Genomic DNA, 13,827 nt, shown 5'->3' on the forward strand with positions numbered 1-13,827 from the left:
TCAGCATAATGTAATCAAGGTACCACGGAAGGTCCAGAGATGTGAGATTTTATCCTACTCCGTAGCCAAGTTAGTTAAAATTTCCTAGTCTCTGTTTCCTAGGGATGAAAAATAATACATCTTGACTATGCTCTGTGAATCAATAAACAGCAGAGTAATATAGAATATTATAATCATTCTCTCCTCCTAGGTAATCGAGGCATTTTCTAGGGCCTCTTCATTGGGACACTATGCACTTCCTACTCTGAAGCAGAAAAGAAAAGCCAAATGCAAAATCGAGCTTCTTGAATATTCTAAAAGAGTAATAAACCCACCCCAAGTTCTCTTCTCTCAAACCTGGGCCGCCATGTCCAGCATGCAGGTTGTGCCCTGCACAAAGATGAGTTGCAAAGGGGGTAAGAGGAGGCTGAAATCCAACCCCCACTCAGCTCACGGAGCTAAGCACCTTGGCCCAGAGAAGAAAGCCCTTTTGTAAGTTGTGCACCAAGGTCCTGTGTGCTAACTGCAGCCCTCTCCACCCCACAACTATATGGTCCATTAGTCTTTGACAAAGCAGGAAAGAATATCCCATGGAAGAAGACAGTCTCTTCAATAATTGGTGCTGGGAAAACCGGACAGCAACATGCAAAAGAGAGAAGCTGGACCACTTTCTTATACCATTTGCAAAATAAACTCAGAATGATTAAAGACCTAACTGTGAGACTTGAAACCACAAAAATCCTAGAGGAGGACGGACACAGGCAGCAACCTCTTTGACATCAGCCATAGCAACTTCTTACTTGACATGTCTCTGAAAGCAAGGGAAATAAAAGCAACAATGAATGTTGGGACCTCATCAAGATAAAAAGCTTCTGCACAGCAAAGGAAACAACCAACAAAACTAAAAGACAATCTACGGAATGGGAAAAGATATTTCCAAATGACATGTAAGAAAGGCTTAGTATCCAAAATACATAAGCAAGTTATAAAAGTCGACAGCCCCAAAATGAATAATCCAATTAAAAAAGTGGACAGAAGACACAAATAGACATTCCTCCAAAGAAGACCTCCAGATGGCCAACAGACACATGAAAAGATGCTCGGCATCACTCATCATCAGGGAAATGCCGAGCAAAACTACAATGAGACGTCACCTCACACCTTGTCAGAACGGCTACAATCAACAACACAAAAACAAGTGCTGGTGAGGATATGGGGAAAGGGGAACCCTCCTGGTGGGAGGGAATGCCAACTGGTGTTGGTGGGAATGCCAACTGGTGCAGCCACTCTGGAAAACAGTGTGGAGGTTCCTCAAAAAGTGAAAATAGAACTACCCTACGACCTAGCAATTGCACAACTTGGTGTTTACCCAAAGATTACAAAAACATGAATTCAAAGGGATACGGGCACCTGTATATTTACAGCAGCATTGTTTACAATAGCCAAGATATGGACGCAGCCCAAGAGTCCACTGATAGATGAATGTATAAAGAAAATGTGATATATATATCTATATATATGCATACATGATACATATGATATAGATATGATATAGATAGACATGAGATATATACATATATGATATACATATATGATATAGATATCTATATATAATGGAATGTTACTCAACAATAAAAGAAGAATGAGATCTTGCCATTTGCAATGACCTGGGTGAAGCTAGAGAGTATAATGCTAAGTGAAATCAGTCAGTCAGAAAAGGACAAATACCACATGATTTCACTCATATGTGGAATTTAAGAAACAAAACAAACAAGCAAAGGGAAGGAAAGGGAGAGAAAGGCAAAGCAAGAAACAGACTCTTTTTTAATGTGTATTTATTCATTACGAGAGAGAGAGAGAGAACAAGCAGGAGAGGGGCAGAGAGAGGGGGAGGCAGAGAATCCCAAGGAGGCTCCAGACCCCGACTCAGCGCTTGAACTCACGAATGGTGAGATCACGACCTGAGCTGAAATCAAGAGTCGGACGCTTAACAGACGGAGCCACCCAGGCACCCCAACAGACTCTTACCCATAGAGGACAAAGTGATGGTCACCAGAGGGGAGGTGGGTGGGGGATGGGTTCAACAGGTGATGAGGATTGAGGAGGGCACTTGTGACGAGCAGTGGGTGATGTATGGAAGGTTGAATCACTATATTGCACACCTGAAACTAATGTTACACTGTATGTTAACTAGCTGGAATGTATATAAAAAAAAAGGCTTACAAATAATTCTCAATCTTCCTTTGGTTTTTAGCTCCATTATCACTTCCTTAGGGAAGCTTTTCCCAGTCTCCCTGCCTGGGTCACATCCCTTTAAGACAATGCTACGCACCTTCCTTTCCTGGCACTTAACCCAGTTATCATCTTACATATATTTCAAGGACTGTTTGAATACCTCTTGTCTCTACCAAGAGATTATAAATTCTCTGAGGGCAACAACGCCATCTACTTTTGCCCATCAGTGTATCTGTAGGACTAGCTCAGTTCATGACACAGATATTCTACACCATTTAATACATGAGTAAATAAATCGATGATCTCTGGAGAGAAGAGGTTATATCTGCATCTGAGAAATATGGAAATTGAGTCTCTCAGGACTTAAGGGACTTGCTCAAGGAACACGGGCGTGGGTATTATTTGATTCCTGATTTCAGGGCCAGGAGAACCACCATTCCAAGGACTGGGAAGTCCTGCGTGGCACCCAGTAGGTCTCCGGTGCGGACTCGCTGAATGAAGAAATGAAACCAAAGGTGAAGGTAGGAAAGAAGAAACTGTGGACCTCAGTATGGTTCCCAGCATGAAGAGAACAGTTTTGGCTGTGACACTGGGCAGGTCACGTCACCTACCTGGCCCTTAGCTGAGCTGTGAGGCAGATGACACCCATGTTCCGCCAGTCAGAGATTCTAGGCTTCCAAACTCCTCATGCCTTGGGATTCTGCCTAACAGCAGGCACCTACATCTGGTGGCCGAGTTACTCAGCAACCCAGATTTGGCTTTATGCTTTGGATCATTTTTAATGCATTCAAAGAGCAATTGCCACTATGCAACAAGAGGCAATTGCACGAGCAATTATGTCAAGGATAGCATATGGTGGCTGCAAAAACAATAGCAAGTTATTGCAGGGTGTTAAGCCTAGCAGATGGAGGAGAGTCGCTATAACCTTGACGGTTGGCCCTGGGACTTCCAGATATGTTATATAGTTATATGCGAGGAAGCCACGAACATCTGGAAGAAGGACAACATTTTTTAGTCTTCCGTGGGCATCGTTAAAGGATTCAGAAACTAATAAGAGGGAATCACGGACGATCTCAGTCATTCAGCCAAGAGTTAAGTGGAAACCGTAAGGAAAAAGGCTCCTTCTCCCAGCGAATGTGGAATTCTCTAACTCGTCAGAGATACATGCTTGTATCCTGTCTCCTAACCAAATGGCCCACCAAAGTGCCCCACAATCTGGAGCTAGCTCACCTTTTCGGATTCCTCCCTCACCCCCTCCCTGACATAGCCCATCCTCTGGCCTCCCAGCTCACTGTCTTTTCATGACTTCCACGATGCTCTCAGGTATTCCTGCTACCTCCTCCAAGTTCCCACAGCATTGATCGATAGCCAGGTGGCAGCACTGATGGCCATCTGATGTATGTTGTGATTACTTGCCTGTCTGTCTCTGTCCCCTGCCCCAATCACCCCATTAGTCTGTTAGAGCCTTCAAGATAGGGACCACCATCACAACACATACCCCAAGCACACATTTAGGAAGTCCACTGTGTTTGCCCCTGGGTGGCTCAGTCAGTTAAGGGTCTGACTTCAGCTCAGGCCATGATCTCACGGTTCGTGAGTTCGGGCCCCGCGCTGGGCTCAATACTGACAGCTCGGAGCCTGGAGCCTTCTTCAGATTCTGTGTCTCCCTCTCTCTGCTCCTCCCCCGCTCACACTCTGTGTCTCTCTCTCTCAAAAATAAATAAAAGCATTTTTTTAAAAAAGAAAGTCCACTGTGTTCAACACCAGTTGGCAACTAATCAGTAGATGAATTCACTATAATGGAAGAATAACTTCTATCATGTCAACCCACATAATAAAGTTTATTTTATCAGGGAGTTTTTAGTGACCTCACTTGACACCCAAAGAAGTAACTCCAATGCTAAAAATGTCAAACATTCAGGGCCGTCCGGGGTGGCTTGGTCACTTAGGCATCCGACTCTTGGTTTCGGCTCAGGTCATGATCTCACAGTTTGTGAGTTTGAGCCCCGCGTCGGGCTCCGCGCTGACAGTGCAGAGCCTGCTTGGGATGCTCTCTCTCCCTCTCTCTGAACCTCCCCTCCTCACTCTCTATCTCCCTCTCTCAAAATAAATAAATAAACACTTAAGAAAATACATGAAAAGAACGTCAAGCATTCTGAGAAGCCAACAATGGAGTTCTTAGAAGTAGAACGTTATTCTGCTTACCATTTAACCAAAATAATAAAACTCTTTTCTATGCCAGACACAGAGTAGAACTTTGCATGTATTATGTCATTTAATCCTGAAACAGTCCTATGAGGCATTATCATTCCCATTTTCAAATGGAATAGTTGAGGTGTAAGTAGGTTAGTAAGTGGCAAGGCTGGGATTTGAACTCAAGTCCTAAAATCTACCCCTAAAACCAGAACTCCTCACCACTGTGCTGTTCTCCACCTGGTTACAGGGCCAGTACTGATCACAGTCCTCAATGTTTTCAGTCACCTCTTATTAATTTTAATTAATTATTAATTTGACTTACATAGACCTTTTCAGTTAAGTATTTCATAATCCTACTTGATAGGCCCCTACCACCTTTACTCACGCTTATTATCAACATTTTAAGGACTCACTTTATCCCTCACTTTTAAAGTCAGAAAATTGCGGGGTGGCTCAGTTGGTGAAGCATCCGACTCTTAATTTCGGCTCGGGCATGATCTGACATTTCGTGAGTTCGAGCCCCACATCGGGCTCTGCTGCCAGTGTGGAGCCTGCTTGGGATTCTCTCTCTCTCTGTCTCTGTCTCTCTCTCTCTTTCCCCTTCCCTGATCTCTCTCTCTTTCAAAATCAATAAATAAACATGAGAGAAAGGAAGGGAGGAAGGAAGGAAGGAAGGAAGGAAGGAAGGAAGGAAGGAAGGAAGAAAGAAAGAAAGAAAGAAAGAAAGAAAGAAAGAAAGAAAGAAAGAAAGAAAGAAAGAAAGAAAAAAAGAAAATTGAGCCACAGAGCAGTTAAGTCACTTGGCCAAAGTCACAAAGCTCATCACGATGACAACACAGAGCGAATCCAAGCCATTTAACTGTAGCTCCCATGAGCCATCATACACTTCCTTCAGGCATCCTCCATCACTTGGACGTCTGCGCATCAAGGCACCTGGGGCTGTTACCCAGCCAGTCAATTCCTGAGTCAGTCCAATTGCAGGGACAAAATTCACACATGAATGCAAATGCCTTCTTTATGAAAAAAAAAAAATCCACATGTCTTCTTACGTATAATCCTGAACTAAAACCTGTGCCAGGCTGTAATTTCACCTCATCTGCTTCCTTCAGGTGGCCTCAATTCTGCTTCCATCACTAATTGGCATTGTCCTACATTAGACTTGACTTCATTCTTTTAGGAAAACACAGATAAATCATCTCAAACCCATAATCATTTAGCCTGGTTGGTCAGATTGTTTTCTCATTCTACCAAGAGATAATGGTCCGCCATCGTAGAAATTCCACATACGACATCTTGATAGAGTAATAAGCACTGGTATTGACTGAATCCTTAAGTCATATCCCAGATGCTACACTACACTTCTTTACCTGGATCCCTCACTTACGTCATCCTTTAATTAGCCCTGTTTTCCAGGTAAGGAACCGAGCCCTGGAAAGCTGAGAACCTTGCCCCAGGATCCATGGTTGGACCCAGATGTGTCTGACTCCCAAGTCTGGACTCTTAACTACTCAACATATTCCCAGCCGCTGCTGCCACTATTCTAGTCTCTTCCTCCCACGCCCCCCTCCCCGTCCCCACCTCCATGATTAAGGAAAGCTATCCAGACAGGACGAAAAGCAAGAAAAGTAAACAGAGTACCTGATAAGGCCCAGGTCAACTCCATTCAAATCTACCATTTTTAGGATGATCATTTCTTTGTCAGTATTTGAAGAATACCTAGTCAAAACAAAGAAACGCAGTCACTTCTATGTTAGTTAGAGCCTGGGCTTCTTGTATGACCAACAGTAGAAGCTGACACAAAAACTAAAGTCAAAATGCCTTCAGTGAGCGAGGTTTCCTGATGTGCTATGGTCTTACGAACCACATCCAGGACCTCAGTCCTCAGCTAAAGAAATGGCTTGCAAATAGCATCACACTTAGTGGCATTAGGTCAGCCAACTGGAGATGAAATTGACATCTTTATGTAATGGTCGTGATCTTATAGAACATACAGGTGTTTCGTAGAAAAGGGATTTGTCTTTGAAATCTCTACTCCGGTCAAATTTTCACGGAATCTCTTAAACATAGCAGGGAATATGCAACATCAAAACCATCCCTGACCTGTAGCTTCAAGCGTTCTTTCATGGCCTTTCAAGGGAAATCGGATTATGTTTTCTAGAACTCAACTCCTTTGAAATGGATGGAAAAATACGCAGACAAACGTAAAATGCCAGGTAGTCAGGTTGAAAGTGAGATATTATTTCACTGTGCCACAGCAGTCAAGGGTTTCTCTCCTGTGGCAAACCTGGGTCAGCACTTAAGCAAACAAACAAACAATCGGCCTTAGTTCCATTCCATTATGCTAGTTTTATTTATTGTTCTTTGCTCCTGCTTCTTTGTCCTTTTATGTCTTCTCTCTTGCCACATTCTCCTGGATGGAGATGATTTCTGCTGAACGATCTAACAAAAAGAGCTATTCATTAATTTCATAAACACGTGTTGCACACATTTTCATCTCCGCTTTACAGAAGAAGCTGAGAGGCAATAAATTACTATAAGTAAATCACCGAAGGTCACATGACTAGGAAGTGATAAAGCAGAGATGGAACCAGAGTCGTGCCCGATTGCAAAACTGGGAGTCCTTCCAACACTCAGGCTGACCCCAGCCGCCAGCAGAGCGGGCCGACTGGTGCACGGGCTGGCGTGTGTTACCACATTCACTTTTTATTTCTGCCAGTCTTAGATGATCAACATGTTTTAACTTTACTTTAGCTTTACTACTCTTTCAGGATCCCACCCCATTCCTTGAGTACCAACTGCATCCTTAGATTTTTGTTGCTGATCTCTAAAGGAAACCCATGATTTTATTGTGATAATGCCCCTCGCCTGGCTCGCTCTGACGGAGGATTCCAAAGGTAAGAAGAGGGGCTTCGGTTGATCTGTACACCTTCCACGTTTCCTTTGTTGATAAAGATTTTGCCTGGTTTCATATTTTTGTGCGCCATCTCAATGCTCTGTGGGTTAGAGTGAGAGAGAGACAGAGAGAGAGAGAGAGAGAGCCAGTTGTGAATTTGGACATCCTGTTGGATAAGGACTTAGTCAACAGAAACAGAGGAGCACTGTGGACAATTTCCTTGGTCTCCGAGCTGCCCCTGCTATGGGACAAGAGCTAGAGAACCACACGGCCAGTGTCACTCGGGGGCACACAGATGGCCTCAAGGCTGAGACATAAGAATTGCCGTGACCTGGGAAGGTCACTTGAGTGTCTCAGAGCCGCTGAGTCAGGCACCGTTCGCAGGTTCAACTGGCCAAACCGGGAGCGACTCCCCCCGACCTAGGACCAGGATTTGTTAGCTTGAAGGTGTCCCACCCTCCTTGTCCTCTCCCTGCCCTCAACCTCTGAGGCCAAGGTTTTCACACTTTTCTGACTCAAAGCCATCATAAGCAAAACATTTTTCATCACAACTTAATACACGTCGACGTATGTGTGCTAAAACAGAAGCTAACAAAATACACCCTTCCCATATGTTTTGCACCATGACAGGCTCCGATCTGTTTTACTTTAGTTCTGTTCATTCAATGCTTCTTGCAACCCATGGAATTGACTTCAGGAAGCCAGCCATGAATTACCATCCACGGTTTGGAAAACATCGTGGTAAAGACATTTCTGCCTTTGCCGACTGGATCGCCAGGTTTGGGGGGGTACTTCATGAGACAAAGTAGAGAGGGACTAAATCTAGAAGGGAAAGGTATGAGGGAAACATGAGAAAGGACCCTGTGGGAGGTAGTAATAAGCTGCAAGATGGGGAGAGAGGAGAAAGAGGCGCCCAAGCCAGGAACACGGAAGACCGTGCCGTCTAGAACTCTCAGAGAGGACGTGAGAAATAAGGGCGTGTGTTTAGGAAGTGGGTCCCCTGTCACGTTGTTTGGGAACTAGGAGACGAGATTGGAATTACTTGCAATGACTCTTGGTTCCTTGATGGCTTCCTTTTTGTGTGACTTTGCACACAGAACAGACGGTAGGGCCCTCTCAGTTGTAAGGGTGACATAGGAAACATTTGCTGTCCCTTTGGACACCTGCAGGAGGCTCACTGCACGGAACTCGCCCCTCTCAATCAGTCAGTGCCTCGGAGACCAGAAGCTCCTGGGGAGTCAGGAACGGAGGGGGCAGGTGCTGAGACTGCTCAGGGCAACATCCTATAAGGACTCTCTCCATATCACAGCAAACCACTCCTGAACACTTGTGAACAAGGGACAGGGCAGCTCCCTGTGGGGCCCTTTGCCTACCTTCACGATGCCAGTGACCATGTACTCAAAGGTGCGATTGCTAAATCCTTCACTGGCGATTACAAACACAGTATACTGGAAATACCCTCCTGGCCCCGAGTGTGTATGAGTGCCACTCAGGATGACGTTGTCTTGTCTGTACAGGGAGCCATATTTACTCTGCAGTCTGTTCAGGACCTTCAAGAGAAAAGAAAAAAAAAAACAGAACTAAGAAGAGGGATAACATAGCAACTCACTATGGAAAAGGCTCCAATGAGTCTAATCAAGGATCCATATCAATGGCACCCCTGTCGAGTGGCCCTTCACTCGGTGCTGGAGTGTCTCATCGTAGGCACAACTTCAACAAAACCAGTAACCATCAAGGCTAATGTTTCATAGACTCTCGCCATATGCAAGCACAGTGTTAGGTAGGACACACATTATGTTATTTTAAAATCTTTATAACGACCCCAAGAGGTAGATGTGTTTTTCAATGTTTGTTTATCTTTGAGAGAGAGAGAGAGGGAGCAGGGGAGGGGCAGAGGGAGAGGGAGAGAGAGAGAGAATCCCAAGCAGGCTCCGTACTGTCAGCCCGGAGCCCCATGCAGTCTCCATCTCATGAAGTTGATGACCTGAGCCAAAATCAAGAGATGGATGCTTAACCGACTGAGCCACCCAGGAGCCCCAGAGGTGGATATTTGGAACCACATCTTTTAGCTAAGAGCACTGAAGTGTAAAGAAGATAAATAATTTGCCCACCGACCGAGTAAATGTGAGAGCCACAACCTGGATCCACATCTAACTGCACAACCAGTATGGTTTGCTATTCATCGTTCCACACATGCTATTAATATCCAGGCACTAGGAGCGATATGAGGTTAATATCTGAGCACTAGGAGTATATGAGGTTCCTACCCTGATGGAGCGTTTATTCTAATGAGGTAGAAAGGTAACAAGCAAAGAAGCACGTAATATGGTACCACACAGTGATAAGTGCTCTGAAGACAAATGTCGTTGAGTGGGGAAAAAGAGGGAGGGGTGTCAATGAGGAAACATCTTTCCAGAGAGGCTGCCTTCCACCCAAGAGCGTAAGCCGATTGAGCAACACCAATGGAAAGTTTCCCGGGAGCAGCGAACAGTCGTGTAAGGGCCACTTGCCGCCTCCCTGCCCAAAATGAAGGACTCCATGCTCCCTGACATATACTGTCACCCTTATTGGTCTGGGGGCAGGCAACCGCGGGGACCTAAGGACACCCCAGCCACCCTGTGGGGAGGCCCATCGGAAAGGAACCATCTTGTCAGCACTAACTTGCTAGCCAGGTGGGCGAGCCACCTCAGAATAGTAGACCCTTCGGCCTCAGCCAGGCCTTCCAACACCCGCAGCCCCAGCCGACACATGGGTTCAACCCACGACACGGAAGTGGGCGTGTGTGTGTGACTTCGGTTCTAACCTAAGTTGGAATCACCCAGCTCGGCCTCCCTGGGATTCCTGACCCACAGAAATCCTGAACGGTAATTCAGGACGACTGTGAACATCTAAACGCACGATAAGTGTGCTCGTAGGGTCCAGACACATCATGAAGATGACAACAGAGAGAAAAATCCCTGGTGCTGAGAACCTGTTTCTGATTCTGCTTTAATCAGCTTCCACCTGATTGGGTGTTATTGTGGCTTCCTTGGGAAAGATGTTTTGATTTTTTTTTTTTTTTTTTTTTTGCGTCAAGGGGTGCCGGGATGGCTCAGCTGGTTAAGCATCTGACTTTGGCTCAGGTCATGATCTCAGGGTTCATGAGTTCGGGCCCCACATCGGGCTCTGTGCCCGATGAGCTAGAGCCAGAGCTCACTAGCTAGAGCTCACTTTGGATCCTCTGTCTCCCTCTCCCTTTGCCCCTCATAGTCTTTCAAAAAAATAAATAAATAAAATAAATATTAACAAAAAATTGTTTTTCACTTTTTAAAAAAGTTTTTATATTTATTTATTTTTGAGAGAGAGAGATAGAACGTGAGCAGGGGAGGGGCAGAGAGACAGGGAGACACAGAAACTGAAGCAGGCTCCAGGCTCCAAGCTGTCAGCACAGAGCCCGACAGGGGGCTCGAACCCATACACTGAGATCATGACCTGAGCCGAAGTCAGACGCTTAACTGACTGAACCACCCAGAAGCCCCTGTTCACTTTTTTTAAATGTCAAAAATCATTAAAATGATCTAGCAGAAGTGTCAGACCCAAAGCGACCTTCCTCAACGTAAGATACTGTCAGTTAATACCCGGCACAGTAATGACAGTGCATTTACGGCAGGGATCGCAAATATCACTTACGTCACACACTTAGTCCGGTCTGTTGGTGGTGGCTCTCAGACACGTGGTGTTGAGAAGGATCCTGAGCCCAAACCTGGGCTTAGCAAGAAAGAGTGCCTTTTTTGATTAGCAACACTGTCTGCTCTGCGTGTGGCACAGGCAGTGGTAGGCTGATCTACCGTCACATAGCGGGAAACGAAAAGCTCTCATTTGAATCGCTTGTCAGTTTCTCTGGTGTAAATACTCCCTGCCCCAGTCAATTTCAAGCTTCCAAAATTTAACAACGAGCCCCCCCCCCCCCCCAAGCTCTTGAATATTTAACAGCCAGCCCTCATGAGCTGGTGCAAGATGGTCCCAGAACACGCTTGGGAAGCGTGCAACTTACAGGCTATATACTTAACCCGCGTAAATACAACCACCAATCTCTTCTATTTTAGGGGAAGAGCTACCCCACCCTCATTCTACTCATGTGGTCATTGAATGAGGAACATCTTATGAACAGTGTTGTCTCATTAACTAATCCGTGTCCCACACACCGATTGCTAGGTTACCACGTCCATATACACAATCCTGTGATGCCAGGCAAATGTGAAAGGAACTATGACATGACCAGACCAACACCCTCTGACCAAGTAGCCTACATTCTCCATCCCAGTAAGTCTCCATGTTGCTCCTGTGTGACCCAAATCCAGACCACACTCTTCATCACCCTATGTCTTCTTCTAAAACAGTAATAACTCCACTCATGAAGGAGAAGCCCATCGCTAAAGGGGCACCATGAAAGCTCGACTAAAGGCTGCTCTGAAAAGCTAATGTGCTCACAGTTCTGTAACTAAGACAGGAAGGTAGCAAAGAGAAAGAACTTCTGGTCAACCTTCAAGCTCTCCTAACCCCATCCCATTTTTATTCCCAGAGAATGTTAGGGTTTTATAGCAAGTGTACTTCTTTGGGCTTACACAAGAATCGAGGTCTTAGCAAAAGAGAAATTATGGGGGCATCTGGGTGGCTGGGTCGGTTAAGCGTCCAACTTCAGCTCAGGTCATGATCTCACAGTTTGTGAGTTTGAGCCCCACATCGGGCTCTGTGCCGACAGCTCAGAGCCTGGAGCCTGCTTCAGATTCTGTGTCTCCCTCTCTTTCTGCCCCTCCCCCATTCGTGCTTTGTATCTCTTTCTCTCCGTCTCTGTGTCTGTCTCTCTCTCTCAAAAATAAACGTTAAAAAAAAAAAGGAAGAAAAATTATGGCACTCAAATTTTAAAACAAAAGAGAAAGATCACAAACATCTCCCAAAACTTCTATCCTAACCTATATGCTCCAATGTGAATTCAGACGTATTATAAGGAAGCGGGAAGGCAATTGTTGAGCTACATTTATTCCTCACACTTTCCCTTGGGTTAGCCTGGGATAACAGAGTGGGTTCATTTAAAGGCCTTCCCACCGGGTCTCAGATTACACGGGGAAAGTAAAAATAGGAAGGCATGGTGAAATGGTGGACTGTTGACTTCACAGCCTCTGCAGTCCAACACATTAATCCCCTCTCCCCTCTCCACTCCACCCCCAAAGTCCACCCCTGACTCTCCCATTTCTTCTCATGACCCCACCATATCCCCATGAGAACCATCTCCGACCCTTGAGAAAAGTGGTAAGCGTCGTGGTAACAAGTGTGGGCACTGGCACCGAGATGCCTGTGCATCCACCCAGCTCCGCAGACAAGTTCCCTGATCCCCTGCAGCTTGTGTTTGTTTCCCAACCTGTCACATGACATAATAATAGCACCTGCCTCCTCCGGTTGTTTGGAGGATTGAATTCATTAATGTACGTGGAGCCATCAGGCGTGACTCATCGCGGGAACTAGGCAAGTTTTAGCTTTTATTTTTATTCATTCTCAAACCTCACTTGCATTTAAGGTGACGTCTTACTACCAGGTAGCCTCACGGCCACCGCACTGACTGAAGACCTTTGTGCGAGCCTCACGCGGTCCAGGGGAAATGTCCAGGCAAAGTTGACATCCTTCCCGCGAGCTTCCCTTCCCTTTTCCATTCGTGCAGCCTTCCAACATGTTGTAAAACTCCCCTGTGTTCAATCTCCTCTGTTTGAAATACCGAGTGTGATTACCATTTTCCCAACTAGATCCTCACCAGTAGAGCTTTCATATTAACTTAACAAAGCTGCCAATCTGTGTCCTGGCTTCCAGCCTCAGTCTATTTCATCAAACACTGCTGTCTGATTAATCATTCTGAAGCAAAATTGGGTTTGCATTACTCCTCCACTCAAAAGTTTTTGCAGAAGCCCCATCACTTAACAGAAGTCAAAATAAACCGGCATCCCAGACCCTCTACAATTATGACCAACATACCTGCTAGGTGTATTTCTAATTACATGCTTACATGGGTCCTGATAGCAGGAAGCCTTGTGCCTGCAAAGGAGGCTACATCCCTCCCTCTGCCACGTTAACCAGTTAAAATTCCTCCCATCCAGATAGAAAGATGTGGTATGCATATGCAATGGAATATTACTCAGCCATCAAAAAGAATGAAATCTTGGGGCACCTGGGTGGCTCAGTCGGCTGAGCATCCGACTTCGGCTCAGGTCATGATCTCACAGTTGATGAGTTCGAGCCCCATGTTGGGGTCTGTGCTGACGGCTTGGAGCCTGGAGCCTGCTTTGGATTCTGTGTCTCCCTCTCTCTCTGCCCCTCCCCTGCTCGTGCTCTGTCTCCCTCTGTCTCAGAAATAAACATTAAAAAAAACGTTTTTCAATATTCAAAAAAAAAAGAATGAAATCTTGCCATCTGCACCAACATAGACGGATCTAGAGAGTGTTAGGCTAAGAGAAGTCAGTCAGAGGAAGATAGATACCATATGACCTCACTCATCT

General features: G+C 45.5%; 1 protein-coding gene across 4 annotated transcripts in view; it reads right to left on the bottom strand.

The window, feature by feature from the left end:
• Positions 1-13,827, bottom strand: part of ASAH2 (N-acylsphingosine amidohydrolase 2) — a 100,396-nt gene that overhangs the window by 36,958 nt on the left and 49,611 nt on the right. For all 4 annotated transcript variants that reach the window (XM_045039862.1, XM_045039861.1, XM_045039863.1 and 1 more), the window contains exons 6-8: positions 8,677-8,853; positions 7,276-7,403; positions 6,049-6,126 (exon numbers count right to left, since the gene is read on the bottom strand). In XM_045039862.1, coding sequence (XP_044895797.1) covers positions 6,049-6,126; positions 7,276-7,403; positions 8,677-8,853 — 383 coding nt within the window. The remainder of the gene's footprint in view (positions 1-6,048; positions 6,127-7,275; positions 7,404-8,676; positions 8,854-13,827) is intronic.

Source organism: Felis catus, chromosome D2 (assembly GCF_018350175.1).
Source record: "Felis catus isolate Fca126 chromosome D2, F.catus_Fca126_mat1.0, whole genome shotgun sequence".
NCBI lineage: Eukaryota > Metazoa > Chordata > Mammalia > Carnivora > Felidae > Felis > Felis catus.